This window comes from Platichthys flesus, chromosome 24 (genome assembly GCF_949316205.1).
Source record: "Platichthys flesus chromosome 24, fPlaFle2.1, whole genome shotgun sequence".
Taxonomy (NCBI): domain Eukaryota; kingdom Metazoa; phylum Chordata; class Actinopteri; order Pleuronectiformes; family Pleuronectidae; genus Platichthys; species Platichthys flesus.
Window position 1 is genome coordinate 12,788,018 of NC_084968.1, and position 16,324 is coordinate 12,804,341.

Below are 16,324 nucleotides of genomic sequence, written 5' to 3' on the forward strand. Positions count from 1 at the left end.
GCAGCTCGCGCGCAGCAGACAGACGATGGTCTCGGTCTCGTGCTCGGCAGCAGCAGCAGGTCATGTCCGCGCGGCGGGAGACCTGCGCGCGTGTCACCTTCAGCGGAGCAGCGGGAAGTGCAACGGTAAGTGTGTGTCCGTGTGCGTGTGTGTGTGTTCCTCCGCGGTGTGTTTAGGAGGATCTATTTGTTGAGTGTGTCCTTGGTTTGTGTCCTCTGTGTGTGTGTGTGTGTGTGTGTGTATGCGTGCCTGCACGTGTGTTAATCCACATTTAAATAATTAAAGTGTCTTTGCAATCATCTATTGCTTTTTAATGATCTGTGTATTGTCTCTAATTGTCTATAACAGAATGATAATGAATAAATAAAAACATGTCATAAATATGATCACTTATTCCAGAGCTCTAAATGTCTTGCTTTAGTTGAACAATTCAAACCACCTGAACAAATTCACTAACTGAAATAAGATCAAACTTTGTTGTTCACTGTTTAAAGCAGCAGAGAACGAATCCAGATTCACTGAATATGCAGATAATATAAAGCATCACTCCAGATGTGAATATTATTGGTAGGACACAGGATGATTGTACGAGGAGGTTATTGTATTTGTGCATTATGTATAAGAAGATATTGAATTAAAGGGAGAGGCGGTGGTCTAGTGGCAGAAACTTGGACTATGGGCAGAGAGGTCTCTGGTTTGACTCCATGGAGAAACAACAAAAGATGAACCTGGATTGAACTGTCCAAAAATCCAAGAGTCTCCCTACCCTGTCTAGTGCCCCTGAGCAAGGCACCTTACTCCCCCAACATCTGCTCCCCGAGCGCCGTACATGGTCGCTCACTGCTCTGTGTGTCCTGCACCAGATGGGTCAAAAGCAGAGATTAGATTTCCCTACCTGCATGAGTATGTCTGTGCATGTCTGTGCCTGTGTTTGGGAATAATAAATGCATCTTAATCGCATCTTAATCTTAAATGTTCATATATATATATATATATATATATATATATATATATATATATGCATTTATAGACTGCTATATAGGTATATAAGGTAGGTATAAATGAGCTGTAAATATATTTATGCATTGATAAAAATTCACCAGTCTACTAAATACTAAATACAAGTATACAGTTATAATATAAATATACTTTAATATTATTATATATAAGTTAATCTCTATAATAAGAGTTAAATAAAAGTTTCTGACAAACACAAAAACGGCATCATTTATTTTTTATTATATCTTTTGTTGATCTTTCATCATGACCGACGTCGTCCTCAGTGTGAAGCTTTGAACTCGTGTTGAAAGTCGACTTCTCTAATAAATATAAAGTTCACGGTTTCTTTGCTAAAAATGTCTGTTTTACAGTTTACGTCAAAATAAACTGAATGTATTCAACTTTTCCAAAGAAACAACCGGGGTCTCATTTAAATGTTTTATTTATAGTCTAGATTATTCATAGTTTTGCACATACAATGTTTGAGTTAATTATTAATAAAGTCATTAACAATAAAAGCCTAAAAACAAATGTGAATTTAAATAATCGTACAATTTCTTCATAATATGTAGTTAACAATTAAAAAATATTATTTTTGTATTTGTAAACATAATTTATTTATTGGACAAATTGTTTTGTCTATAAAAGTCAGGAATAAATAATTCAAATCATTACTTATTTAATCCAGACAAAAATATGCAGTTTAATCTTATATTAATTCTTTATAATTACATATAAACAATTTCTGTCTTTATGCTTTGTTCAGCTTCAATCCCTTCGTTTTTATTTTGGCCTTCAAAATAAAAGTCTTTATATCAATGCCTTGAATATAAGTTTTACAGTACGGAAAGTGAAATTCTGTTACGATTATTTCAATCATCAGTTAATCTGCAAATTACATTAAACGATCACGTTGTCAATAAATAATAAAGATCTGAACAGCAGAATATAAGGATTTATTTTATTTTGATAAGAATTGTATGAAAAAAGCAATGTTTTTTCTAAGATGTAACAAAAGATCCTGTGAGTAAAAATTACAATAATTCAAATAACTGAAAATGTTGAATCATAATTTTCTACAAGCCCTCAAGGAAAGAAGATCGATGGAGGCTTTGATACAGAGATACTGAATCATAATGAATCAATATGTCAGTGAATGAATGAACGATCCGTCAATCAATGCACAGAGAGAGAGAGAGAGAGAGAGAGAGAGAGAGAGTGGTGGAGCGAGCAGCCGTGGGGTTGGTGTGTGTTTGGTGTCAAGTGTCGTTTTATCGTCACATCACTTCAAAAATAACTTCGACTCGCCCAACGGAAACTCTGACAGGACAGAAAGGCCCGGGTCGCCCCGCCCACATACCACCAGCCCCCCCTCACCACCTTCACTTAAAATAACCTGGAGGGACTGGGGGGGGGGGGGGGGGGGTGAACAGGGTCAGTGTGGAGTTTCCCAGCCTCCACTCCTCCTCATGAGAACCTGGATTCAGTCCTTTCTCTCTGTCACTTGATGTTGAACTCGTCTCCTCGTGTCCTCCAGACGCCGGCTCGACCTCCTGAGGCAGGGATGGCCGGGGAGGCGTGTCCTCACAAGCTTGGATCCACCAATCACCTGCGACTCCTGCTCTACATCCTGATTCCCACTGTGAGCCTGCTGGCCGCCCTGCTGCTGCTCGTCCTAGCCCTCACTGGTATATATACTCACACACACACACATGCTAACCCTCACACACACACACACAGTGTTGTGCCCTTTTTGTATCTACTTGTTGTTAATTACAGTCACTTGTCTTCTTTATTAACAGTCACTGATCTTGTTTATAGATAAAGAGTGGAGGGAAGAAGGGATGTGAACAGACTGATAGAGGACAGTGTGTAGGAGGAGAGATGACACTCAGTCATGGTCTCTAATGAATTCACAGGCGTGTTGATTAGATTGTGTGTGTGTCTGTGTGTGTCTGTGTGCGTGTGTGTGTGTGTGTCCTCCCCCTCGTCTCCATGACAGCGTGGAGTCCCTCAGGAGGACAGACTCAAACATTCTGACTGAAAGAATTTCAAATATTTAAACACAGGTAGTAAAAGAGAAGCATCTGTTCATCCACAGTTTAAACTCACATTTTCATCCGTCCATCCTCACCCCTCCATTCTTTTCTTCTACCCTCTTTATTCCTGTCGTTCATCTTCTCTTTTCCTCTCCTTTTTTACTCTTTCATCTTTTCCTTTCACCACAGAGAAAATTAAAGTTGATCTATTTACGACAAGAAAAAGCAGTAAATGGGTTTTTCACGAGTTCACAGTTTGACCTCCTCCTCCTCCTCCTCCTCGTCCTCTTCTTTCCTTTCATCCTTTCTTCCTCAGCAGCTGTTTTCTGTTTTCTCCTCCACGAGTCATTACACACACACTCAAACACCCATTAAGCTGTGTGTGTCTCTGTTTGTGTCTGTGTGTGTGTGTTTCTCACCATTAACCACCTAATGGGCTTTCTCTGTTCCCCCTCCCAAAAACACAAACACAGAGTTTTCAATGACAACTGATCAATAAGGCATCACATTGATACTCCACACACTGACACAAGTCCAACACACACACATATTATTACTGCTGGGTCATTAATCCGAAACTCACCCTTGACCTTGCTGCTGCTCTGTGATTGGCTCAGCTGGCTCTGGGCGCTGATACGGCTACTGTGATTGGCTGAGAGTGTATTTATCAATCATCACTTCATTTATTCTTCTTCAGGGATATTTGGCGGCAGCCTCTTGGCCTCCAGCCCCCTCTCGTCCCCCGAGCCCATCGTCGACAGCTACAGCTGCAACAGCACAAATCCCCCCCCCACCTTTGAGGTGGAGAGCACCACCTCCTCGCTCAGACAACATGGCGGCAGCGGCGGCGAAGACGATGACGTCACGCACCAAGGCAAGAGCACACCTGCTGTGGCTGCCAGCACTGCCCCGCCTTCCTCATCTCCGGCCACGCCCACTCTGCCCTTCACAACGCCTCCTGATTGGCTGACATCTGTGACAGCGCTAAGCTCTGCCTGGCCCATTAGCACCACCGCCACACCGGACACAGGTAGGATCTGATGTGTGAAGTAAACAGGGAATGAGGGTGGCAGCAGGGGCTCATGGGAAACAAGGTCCTCAAGACACAACATAAGACAGCTGATGAGGTGTGACATCATCATTGATTTTAGCCAATTAAGACTCTCTGTGTCTGAACGGTGGGAAAACGATGACATGAATCTTTTCACAAATCTCTCGAGTGTGAACGACGCTGAGTCACTTCCTGGGTCATGTGATGTTTTTCTGTTAACGGCTGAGAGGTCATGTGACATCTTTGTGCTCGCCGCTCTCTGATTGGCTGGATCTGTGCATGCAGTAGAGTTAATCGGTCACTTCTTGCTGAAGAACTACAAATCCCAGAGTCATGCACAGTCCTCTCTGTCCTCCCTGAACTGTCTTATTGTTGTGTCCTTTTCTGTCAAACACTATAACTTTATTGGTTTGTGTGACAGCAGAATGGACGAGTTCAGGTCCACTGTCCTCATTCTCCTCTACTGATGGACTGTGTGTGTGTGTGTGTGTGTGTGTGTGTGTGTGTGTGTGTGAATGAGTGCGTGCGTGTATTGGTGTGATGATAAATCGTTCTTTCAGTTTCTATTTTAAAATTCTCCTCGTCTCTGTGTCTCTGCTCCTCTACTGTCCTTCAGTCTCTCTCTCTCTCTCTCTCTCTCTCTCTCTCTCTCTCTCTCTCTCTCTCTCTCTCGCTCTGTATTGATGTGGCGTTGAGGTGAATGCTAATGAGCTGTCTTGTCGTCTGATTGGACGCCAGGCGGTCACATGCAAAAGCGTGTTTCACCTCCACGGAGACATTGATGTCGATGTCTTGAAGTCGAGCTCTAGATTAGTTGCGGTCAACGAGAGGATGCTGTTAGCGTTAGCCTGGTGAAGCTAGCAACACCAAACCTTAAACACGTATTTATCAGTAGTTTGTTTTAAGCTAAAACAATAAAAAAGATTTTATTTTATAAACAAATAAAAATGAATGGAGCCGTGTTTAATATGAACACATGAAGAAAAGTAAAAATGCAAATGGTTTACTGGAATAGTGATAACATATGGTAACCTACAGTTTGTCATAGTAAATGCTCATTTATACTAAATGAGTGGATGCTGGTTAGTGTGTCCTTAAGCCTGCAGGGGTCGTGTTCACTCTCTCTGCTTTCTGTTTGTCTGTTTGTTTTTGTTGTCAACGTTAACAATGGAAGAGTTGTTTCTCTGCAGGCAGCTGTCAGCTGATCGCGGAGCCGCATTGCCACATGCTGCCCTACAATCAAACATGGATGTTCTCCTCCGTGGCCGTGGTGAAGAGCTCGGAGGTGGAAATGCTGCTAAGGTAAACACCCCACCCCCCCACCCCCCCACCCCCCCCGCCGCCGCGCACACAGAGCCCGGACAGCGTCATGTGGGCCGAGCTAAACTCTGCCGTGTTGGTTGCAGGTTCTTCAGCTACCTCAGCCGACTCTCCTGCTACAGACACATCATGCTGTTCGGCTGCTCGCTGGCGCTGCCCGAGTGCATCGCCGCCACCGACAGCTCGCACAACAGGTAACACAACAACACCACAACACATGATCCACCAAGAGGAGGAGTGACGGACATGTTTATACAAATATGAGAGCACATTGTCACATTTATTACCCCTTTGACCTCTGACCTCTGACAGGAAGTCTCATATCTTGAAGTAGTGTGTTTATATGTGTGTGTGTGTATGTGTGTGTGTGTGTGCGCAGACAGGTGGTGTTACCCTGTGCGTCATTCTGCGAGGCGGCGAGGGAAGGCTGTGAGCCTGTCCTCCAGATGTTCAACGCCTCCTGGCCCGACTTCCTGCGCTGCTCTCAGTTTAGCAATGGCACCTCCAGGCCACCATCACCACCTCCATCATCACCACCTCCATCATCATCATCAACATCATCATCCTCACCGTCAACGTCCACGCCCTCACCGACAGCAGGCCTGGCCCCTTTCACCTGCTACATGCCGCGACAGATCAAAGGGAAACCATGTGAGTGAAAAAAACCAACACAAGTTGACGTTTGATTAGACGTTACGATGACATCACTGCTCCTCCTTCTCTCTGATTGGTCGGCAGCTGTGTGCGGTGCGAATGACCACTTCCTCTGTACGACCGGAATCTGCGTCCCACAGAAACTGGTGTGTAACGGCTACAACGACTGTGACGACTGGAGCGACGAAACGCACTGCGGTGGGACACACACACACACACACACACACACACACACACACACACACACACACACACTCACACACACTTAAAACACTGTGTAAATATCAGGAGAAGTTTTCGGCTTGTTGCCTTGGTCAGAGTCAATAGGCCAGGATCACTGGAATGTAAAGAGAGAGAGAGAGGGTTGTCTCTTCTTTGGTTTATGTCTCTCGCCCTCTCCATGACCTCCGGCGTCGATTGCCGCTATAATAAAGTCGAACAACAGAGGAAGAAAGAGAGAAATGATAGAGGGAGGAGAACTGAGAGAGTGTGAGAACGAAAGACACAAAGAGAAAGAAACGGAAGAGATCAATAAAAGAATCCGTAAGCTGATCAATCATTTGGTCTAATATGGCAGACATCCACTGAAAACAGTGATCGATCGCCTGATTGGTCAGTTGATTGATCATTTCATCTATTTATCAGATAATCGGTTGATCGTTGCAGCAGCCTGAACCCGTTGTGCTCCTCTCTCTCTCTCTCTCTCTCTCTCTCCAGTGTGCACAGAGGGAGAGTTCCGCTGTAACACTGGTCGGTGTCTCTCGCCCGCTCTGGTGTGCGACGGTTATGACGACTGTGGAGACATGAGCGACGAACTCGACTGTGGTGAGAGAGGACACCCACACACACACAAGCACACACACACACACACACACACACACACACACACACACACACACACACACACACATGCTGACATGCAGTTACAAACGGTTATTGACGTTTGTTGGGATCAGCTCTGTCATGGAATTCGCCACCTGTCAGTCTGCCTACACACACACACACACACACACACACACACACACACACACACACACACACACACACACACACACACACACACTCACACTGTATCAAGTTGTGGGGGCTTCCTATGTCTCACCTGCTATGAATGAAAAGGCCTGTGCTTTTATTTTGGTAAAGAGAGACTCTTATTTTTTTAGTTTCCCGCAAATTAAACAAATTATTTTCATTGTGTGTGTATGTTTGTGTGTGTGTGTGTGTGTGTGTGTGTGTGTGTGTGTGTGTGTGTGTGTGTGTGTGTGTGTGTGTGTGTGTGTGTGTGTGTGTGTGTGTGTGTGTGTGTGTGTGTGCTTTCAGTGTGTGACCTGGCTCGTGAGCATCGTTGTGGTGACGGTCGTTGTGTGTCCAGAGACTGGTTGTGTGACGGAGACCACGACTGTCTGGACAAGTCCGACGAGCTCAACTGCTGTGAGTTACATTACATTACACTGTACTACATAAGATTATAGAATATTATATCACAGCACATTTATATATATATATATACTGTATTACATTACATGATTTTACATGTCATTTGGCTGACGCTTTATATATATATATATTACCTTTTACATTATTGTAAATGTGTGTGTGTGTGTATGTGTGTGTGTGTGTGTGTGTGTGTGTGTGTGTGTGTGTGTGTGTGTGTGTGTGTGTGTGTGTGTGCAGCCTGTAAGAGTCAGGGTCTGCTGGAGTGTAAGAACGGTCAGTGTATTCCGTCTGCGTTTCGTTGTGATGGCGAGGACGACTGTAAAGACGGCAGCGACGAGGAGCACTGCAGCAAAGAGCAGAGTGAGACATCTGTCTGCATCACACCCATCTCACATCTGTACATACAACCTCTTTATATTTATTTGTGTGTGTGTGTGTGTGTGTGTGTGTGTGTTCCAGCTCAGGGCGTGTGTGTTCCTGGTCAGCCCAGCTGTATCTCCACTCCCTGTCCGTCTGTGTGTGTGGGGGGCAGCACCAGCTGTGACCTCCGAAACAACAACTGCAGTGAGTCCTCAAAGATCAGTGTGATGTCATAACACTGGATGTGGTCCTGGTCCTGATCTTGGCTCTGACCCCGTCTCTCTGTGTCCCAGCTCGCTGTGAGCCCATCACCCTGGAGCTGTGCATGAACCTGCCCTACAACCTGACCAGTTTCCCAAACTACCTGGGTCACCTGTCGCAGAGAGAGAGCTCCGTGTCCTGGGAGTCCTCGCTGTTCCCCGCCCTCGTCCAGACCGGCTGCTACCAGTACCTCATGTTCTACGCCTGCACGCTGCTCGTGCCCAAGTGTGACCCCGTCAGCCGGCAGAAGGTCCCGCCCTGCAGGTCAGCAACCAGTTAGTCTGTTCACCCACCACCAGTCAGCCTGCAGGTCAGCAACCAGTTAGTCTGTTCACCCACCACCTGTCAGCCTGCAGGTCTGGAACCAGTTAGTCTGTTCACCCACAACCAGTCAGCCTGCAGGTCAGCAACCAGTTAGTCTGTTCACCCACAACCAGTCAGCCTGCAGGTCAGCAACCAGTTAGTCTGTTCACCCACAACCAGTCAGCCTGCAGGTCTAGAACCAGTTAGTCTGTTCACCCACAACCAGTCAGCCTGCAGGTCAGCAACCAGTTAGTCTGTTCACCCACAACCAGTCAGCCTGCAGGTCTAGAACCAGTTAGTCTGTTCACCCACAACCAGTCAGCCTGCAGGTCAGCAACCAGTTAGTCTGTTCACCCACAACCAGTCAGCCTGCAGGTCTAGAACCAGTTAGTCTGTTCACCCACCACCAGTCAGCCTGCAGGTCTAGAACCAGTTAGTCTGTTCACCCACCACCTGTCAGCCTGCAGGTCTAGAACCAGTTAGTCTGTTCACCCACAACCAGTCAGCCTGCAGATCAGCAACCAGTTAGTCTGTTCATCCACAACCAGTCCGCCTGCAGGTCTGGAACCAGTTAGTCTGTTCACCTACCACCTGTCCGCCTGCAGGTCTGGAACCAGTTAGTCTGTTCACCCACAACCAGTCAGCCTGCAGGTCTGGAACCAGTTAGTCTGTTCACCCACAACCAGTCCGCCCTGCAGGTCAGCAACCAGTTAGTCTGTTCACCCACAACCAGTCCGCCTGCAGGTCTGGAACCAGTTAGTCTGTTCACCCACCACCAGTCCGCCCTGCAGGTCTGGAACCAGTTAGTTGAGCTTATTGATTAGTTAGCGAGTGCAGCAGTTCGGTAATGAACTCAGTAAGTCAGTTTAGTCATTCTGTTAGTTATATTTATAGTTATATCTCTCTCTCTCTTATCTGTATGTCTCTCGCCCCGCAGGTCGTTGTGTCGTAACGCAAAGGAAAAGTGTGAGTCGGTGCTTGGCATTGTGGGTCTGCAGTGGCCCGAGGACTCGGACTGTAGCCAGTTTCCAGAGGAGGGAGGAAACGCCACCTGCCTGCTGCCGGAGGCCGGCGTCCACGGTACTAACGCTGGTGACATCACTTCATTTGACTGTTTGTGTTGTGTTGAATACAAATAAAATGTTGTTGTTGTTATTGATGTGTTCCCGCGGTGACAGAGTGCTCCCCCAGCCACTTCAAGTGTCGGTCTGGTCGCTGCGTGTTGGCGTCCAAACGCTGCGATGGACACCTGGACTGTGATGACCACAGTGACGAGGACAACTGTGGTGAGACATTTCAAAATAAGAGCCGCTCTCAGTGGCAGTCAGCTGTCAGTGCAGTAACACTGTGTGTGTGTGTGTGTGTGTCCATCAGGCTGCTCAGAGCGCTCTCTGTGGGAGTGTCCAGGCAGCAACGTGTGCATTAAAGCCAGTATGATATGTGATGGCTTCCCAGACTGCCCCCTGCTGGTGGACGAGGCCAACTGCTGTGAGGATGATTAATTCTGTTCAACCCTCACTGTAACCACTTCATGTTGTTGTTGTGTTGTTGTGTCATTGTTGACGTGTTGTCAATGTTGTTGTTGTCATTGTTGTGTCGTTGTTTCATTGTTGTTGTGTTGCTGTTGACTGTGTGTGTGTTGTCTCCTCAGCTGTGTGCAGAGACAACGAGCTGTCCTGTAACAACCATCAGTGTGTCCATCGCACACTGTGGTGCGACGGAAAGAGACACTGTTCAGACAGCTCAGACGAATGGGACTGTGGTACAACAAACACACACACGTGAAAAACATTACTGTGTAAATTATACATTGTTGAAAATATGTGTATTTTGTTTATTGCCGTGCACACTCTTCTCTCCACAGTGTCTCTGTCCGATCGACCAGGTTCAGTATTGACGGTGTTCAGGACGGCAGCCGAGTATCAGGTCTGTGCAGACGAGTGGAACCACGAGCTGAGCAAACTGACCTGTGACCAGCTGGGACTAGGGTAAGGTTAGTAACACACACACACACAGACACACACACATACACACACGGATGACTATCAGTGTGACACATTAAATGTGTGTGTTCCTCTGCAGGGTTCCCTCCTCTGTGTCCATGGTAGCGGAGCAGCCTGGAGTCCCGGGCCGCCGGCGCTGGTTACACGTCCATCCTGACTGGAACCTGAGGAACAGTTCTTCTCTGCAGGCCCGACTGGAGAAGAGAAGGTAACTCAGCCCAACCTCATCTGCTCAGGTTGTTGTTTTCAGGCTGAAGCTGTTCATCAGGTCCAGCTTCAGGTTCAGGTTCAGGTTCAGGTTCAGGTTCAGGTTCAGGTTCAGGTTCAGGTTCAGGTTCAGGTCCAGCTTCAGGTTCAGGTCCAGCTTCAGGTTCAGGTTCAGGTTCAGATTCAGGTTCAGGTTCAGGTTCAGATTCAGGTTCAGGTTCAGGTTCAGGTTCAGGTTCAGGTTCAGGTTCAGGTTCAGATTGACCCTGGTGGACCTGGATCTGTGGCAGAATTGTAATCCAGACTCTCTCTCTCTCTCTCTCTCTCTCTCTCTCTCTCTCTCTCACTCTAGTCACACGTGTCATTCCAGGAGGAGAGTTTCTGTGTTCTGTGACAGAGAAGGTAACAGTCTTCTTCACAGTAAAATTAATATGGAATCTATCATCTTTTATTATTGATCATTTATTGATTTAGTGATCACAGGTCATACTAACCATCTCTCTCTCTCTCTCTCTTTCTCTCTCTCTCTCTCTCTCTCTCTGTCTCTCTCTCTCTCTCTCTGTGTCAGAGTGCGGGGTTCGTCCAACTGTGGGCCTCTACCCCCACAGGAAGAAGAGGATCCTGGGAGGACGGGTTGCCCGGCGGGGGGCGTGGCCTTGGCAGTGCTCGCTGCAGAGCGGGCAGAGTGGACACGTGTGCGGCTGCGTCCTCATTGGCCGGCGGTGGGCTCTGACCGTCGCACACTGCTTCGAGGGGTGAGACAAAGGGAGATGGAGGGTGAGGATGGTTAAGTGGGGGCGGGGTCACAGTGTGTGTTTGTAAACACTGATGCGTCCCGACCAGGAGGGAGAGCGCCGACCTGTGGAAGGTCGTCCTGGGCCTCAACAACCTGGACCATCCGGGCGTCCACAGCCAGAGCCGCGGGGTGCGCGCCATCATCGTACACCCGCGCTACAACCGGGCGGTGGTCGACTACGACATCAGCGTGGTGCAGCTGGACTCTGAGGTCAGAGGGCGCCGGTGCAGGTTGCGTTGATGGTCAGCATTGATTGGACGGTATTGATGATGGGTGTCGTCATGTTTGCAGGTGGAGGAGACGGCGTTTGTCAGGCCGGCGTGTCTTCCTCAGCCCGGGCAGCTGCCGTCACCGGACTCCTACTGTTACATCTCCGGCTGGGGTCACATGGGCAACAAGAGTGAGTGAACACACACATCCGACAGTGGAGGTCAAACACAAAGATAAAAGAGAGAGAACACTGGACTCAGGCCGAGTCACATGTGACTGATGACGGTGGAAGTCACTGTCAAAGTGTAATTGACGGGCGAAACTCAAGTTGTTGTTCTGTGAGGTCAGAACGCAGTTGTCTTGATTTTGTGCGATTGCAAAGCTTTGAACCATTGAGTAGAATATGACCAAGATAACTGATTCACGATCCATATCAATGGGTTCAGTCACGCCCCCTCACATGTATTAATACATCAAATTAAATATTTACAAGAACCTAAATGTGTGTGTGTGTGTGTCTGTGTGTGTGTGTGTGTGTGTGTGTGTGTGTGCAGTGCCCTTTAAGCTGCAGGAGGGGGAGGTCCGGATCATCTCTCTCTCTCAGTGTCAGTCTTACTTCGACATGAAGACCATCACTCCCAGGATGCTTTGTGCCGGTTACGAAGCTGGAACCGTCGACTCCTGCATGGTAACGTCTGCGCTTCCATGATCAAAAATCAAACTTTAATTTGCGATGGATCACTGAACAACTTTTAATGTGTGTGTAATGTGTGTGTGTGTGTGTGTGTGTGTGTTCAGGGCGACAGTGGCGGTCCGTTGGTGTGCGCGGAGGAGGCCGGGCGCTGGACGTTGTTCGGCCTGACGTCGTGGGGAAGCGTGTGCTTCAGTAAAGTGCTGGGACCTGGAGTCTACAGCAACGTGACTCACTTCACCCCCTGGATCCAACAACAGATCTACATCCACACATACCTGACCGACTGACACACACACAGACACACACACACAAACACACACAACAAGAGCGCTTTCATTCCAGGAGGAAGTGATGTCATTGTCCGTCGCACACACCTTCAGTTCCTCCACCTGTGCCTCTAACTTTCCTGATAGCCTTCAGATGCTAACTGCCGTACGACCACTCGTTGACTAGTTGAGCTGTTGTTGTTAACAAGTAAACATCACATTACACACTTATTCTATTATTTCAGTATTACCACGTATGGAAGCAAAACAAGGACAAAAAAACTCAGATTGAATAAACTTCCACATACCAACTGTGAATTTACAGATTGTTAAATATTTAATGTTGGAATTTAAATTTGATGAATATTTAGTAATTAAATGTTTAGATTATTTAGACCATTGAAATTTACCCATGAAAAGTTAAAAGTAAAACAACTATACTTCAAATCCAACATCAAATATTAAGTAGTGGATTATTTTTATTTATTTAAATTTGATGATGGAATTTAAATTAAATACAAAATGTCTTTGCTTCCATTAACGTGACATTAATTATAATTTTATTCGTATTTCAGCAACAGCAGTAACTCAGAGGAAAATCAGCTTCAGTCCATTGTTGCATTAATATTCTCCAGTGTGTGTATGTGTGTGATTTTGTGTGCTTGTGTGTGTCTGCTTCATCAACACTTTTTAAACTTGAAACTTTACATCGTTAAAACGTCGTCACAATGGTCAGACGTTTAGCGCCGACGTCCTCCAAGCTGCTAGCTAAAACAGACCAGCCGAGCACTGACCTCCCACAATGCTTCACTCTATAGTGCCTGTACTTCAACCTGTTACCTGTAGGATGTCGAGCTGTACGATGTCGTGCTGTTCGTGTGAGTGACACATAGAAAGGGGTTCTAACGTTGTTTTTTGCTTCTAAACACGCTGGTAACTTTATAGCTCAACTTTGATGGACAACAATTATCAGTGACCTTTATTAACACACATTTTATTTAACGATGTGTCGTATCTGACATTCACAGCCGTACTAACATGTACTAACAGAATATAAACAGTGGATCAATGGTGAAAAACAGACTGTAATGTAACTGTAATATTAATAATTAAATATGAACAATCAACAAAATTATAGTAAAACACAACTGTTGAGAAATACTGAAAAATGAATAAACCCAATGTCTTTATAAACTTATAAACAGATATAAACACGAATTATCAAAAAGTAAAGTGTCTGAATTTAGAATGTGTAATTTAATGTTTAAAGTCAAAACTTAGTTCAAAGAAAAAAAAAGCTAAATTAGCTTTAACTACTAATTAACAAAATCAACTGGCCAAACTAGTTTTAAAAGAAGCCATGTTTAGAAAGCTAACTTTGCTAACTTTAGCTATCAGGCTCGCTAACACAAACTATTAACTGCCAAATTAGTGCCAGCTAGAATGTGAAGCACAATTGTAGCATATTGCTAATGTAGACCAATGAGGTGATGTATTTAAAATGCTGCCAAATGTTAGCAGTGAGCTACATTAACTTTTACGTAGCTGACAAAACAGAGTATATTAGCACCACAGCCAACTGCTAAGGTTATGAATGAGTCTCTCCCGAAGAGTTTGATGTGAATAAAAAAATGAGTATTGTGTTAGTTAACTTCATAAATGATCCTCGCAAGTGTTGCGTGGAAACTTCACGCAAGTGTTGCGTGGAAACTTCACGCAAGTGTTGCGTGGAAACTTCATGAATTCAAATTCGCCTAATTTTTTTATTGTTTATTTGATCCCATTTAGCTTCTGCTGCAGTTTAATCTGTGTTAATTCAAGACATTTTCACATTTTACTAGGGCATCAAATATGTCCGTAATGGAGATGATTCGGTCAGGATGAAGAAAATTTGATGGAAATCCTAAATTTTTCGTTTTAAATTTTAAATTTCGGTGAGAAAGTGGAATCAGAAACAAAAATGTATTATGGCAACGTAACGCTCCCAGAGTTGCCCGACTCGTTGCCCGACTTGTTGCCCGACTCGTTGCCCGACACGTTGCCCGACTCGTTGCCCGATGTGTGTGTGTGTTCCATGCCAACGTCAAACTGACATCCAGAACATTCCAAGTGGTCGTCATCGTTCTGTGTGTTTGGTTTTTTAAGAGTATTTTTCTACAGCTTTTTGTATGTCAGGCTTCTTACACCGTGTGTGTGCGTGTGTGTGTGCGTGTCTGTGAACATGCATCCATGTGTTTGGTTGTATGTGATTTGGCTTGCGTGTGTGTTTCTGATGTCACTTCCTGATTTGGCTTTGTTACCATGATGATGACGATGATGATGAAGATGTAATTGTTTGATGACGTTGGATTTAAATCGAAATGCTTTACGAACTGTAGCCTCTAATGTTTGTGTAACAGTGAATAATTGGTTTGTATCACATTGTATCCCACAAATAAAAGTATACACACACACTCTGTCCTGTGTGTGTGACTCACAGTCAGACCTGTCGCTGTTCACACGTCTGTTTCCACTTCCTCTTGTCCACAAATAAGTGATGGAGATATTTAGCTGAAGTTTATTTTCAGACCAGCTCAACAACGACCTCTGAGCTGTTTCATAAATACATAAAGTAATTTAATCAACATAAACAAACCAAGAAAATCCATTTGACAAAACTTCACTCGTTCCTCCTGAAGATATCGATTTAAAAACAACTTTGCTTTCATATAAATTCCATTTTTTTAAACACTAATGACTGTGTTTTCACATCCACGTGGAAATAAAGTGTAAGTTTCAGCTGTCAATCATCAGCTCAGCCGCCGTGTGAGGTGTGTGTGAACGTCAGTGTACGCACACACACCAACACACACCTGCTATTATCTCAGTGATAATAAGACGTGTTAGTGTCTGCAAGCGACCATGAACGTAACTCTGTACGTGTGTGTGTGCGTGTGTGTGCGCGTGCGTGTGTGTGTGACAGTCTGGTATTAACGCAATCCACAGTGTGACATACCTGTGTTCCCATAATGCCAGGCTTTATAGTGTGTGTGTGATGTCTGTCATTTTGCAGAGCAACAAACAACAGAGTTTAAACCCACTGTTATTAACACACACACAAAAAGACACTCACTCTCTTTCTCTCTCTCCCTCTCTCTCTCTCTTTCTTTCTTTCTCTCTCTCTTGAGTGTCTTTAATGAATTTGCTGTCAGTTGCTTCTTCCTCTCGGTTCCAGTCACACGTCTCTGCATCGAACAAAGGTAAGAGTGTGTATCAACACACATTCTAAAGAGTGTGTCTGTGTGTGTGTGTAGTTGTCTGCGTGCAGTGAATATTGCATCATTTACATTTGTATTTAATTGATTTAATTATCACATGGCTTAAACTTAGTGGTAAAATTCAGTGTCGACTCGATTTACCTTTCTATTGAAACGTTTTTTTAATTCTTGTCTCCAATTACTTTTCTCCATATATGTTGAATCATGATGTTTAAGTTAAAATTAAGTGAAAAGCTAATTAACTGATTCTAATTCATTTTTGCTGCAACTAGAGTCAGAGAAAAATTCGCAAATCTGATACTAAGAAATAATAATTCAATATCTATGTTACTTTTCCATATATGCTGAATTTTAATTGTGTAATTAGGTTTTAATTAAATAAAAATCAGAGACAGTAAATCTAATAACTTGTCATACTTACTATACTAGTTGGTCAGACGCTTTATTTGACACAGTAATGTGTATTG

The 16,324-nt window shown here is 44.9% G+C and overlaps 1 protein-coding gene across 1 annotated transcript; it reads left to right on the forward strand.

The window, feature by feature from the left end:
• The first annotated feature begins 10 nt into the window (after nucleotides 1-10).
• On the forward strand, nucleotides 11-15,082 carry corin (corin, serine peptidase). Its single transcript, XM_062383522.1, has 24 exons — nucleotides 11-125; nucleotides 2,537-2,687; nucleotides 3,736-4,068; nucleotides 5,280-5,391; nucleotides 5,496-5,603; nucleotides 5,789-6,060; nucleotides 6,148-6,261; nucleotides 6,781-6,888; nucleotides 7,384-7,494; nucleotides 7,738-7,860; nucleotides 7,960-8,064; nucleotides 8,154-8,385; nucleotides 9,362-9,504; nucleotides 9,603-9,710; nucleotides 9,799-9,912; nucleotides 10,076-10,186; nucleotides 10,289-10,412; nucleotides 10,507-10,635; nucleotides 10,987-11,036; nucleotides 11,203-11,389; nucleotides 11,478-11,640; nucleotides 11,722-11,830; nucleotides 12,195-12,328; nucleotides 12,439-15,082. The coding sequence occupies exons 1-24, from the start codon at nucleotides 63-65 to the stop codon at nucleotides 12,619-12,621; spliced, it is 3,387 nt and encodes a 1,128-aa protein (XP_062239506.1). The 5' UTR covers nucleotides 11-62; the 3' UTR covers nucleotides 12,622-15,082.
• The last annotated feature ends 1,242 nt before the right edge of the window (nucleotides 15,083-16,324 follow it).

Excerpts from the sequence above, each read along its gene's own strand:
- corin (XM_062383522.1), top strand. The coding sequence starts at position 63 with ATGTCCGCGCGGCGGGAGACCTGCGCGCGTGTCACCTTCAGCGGAGCA. Across the intron at positions 9,505-9,602 it reads GCCGGAGGCCGGCGTCCACG|AGTGCTCCCCCAGCCACTTC; the intron begins GTACTAACGCTG and ends CCGCGGTGACAG. Across the intron at positions 11,037-11,202 it reads TGTGTTCTGTGACAGAGAAG|AGTGCGGGGTTCGTCCAACT; the intron begins GTAACAGTCTTC and ends TCTCTGTGTCAG.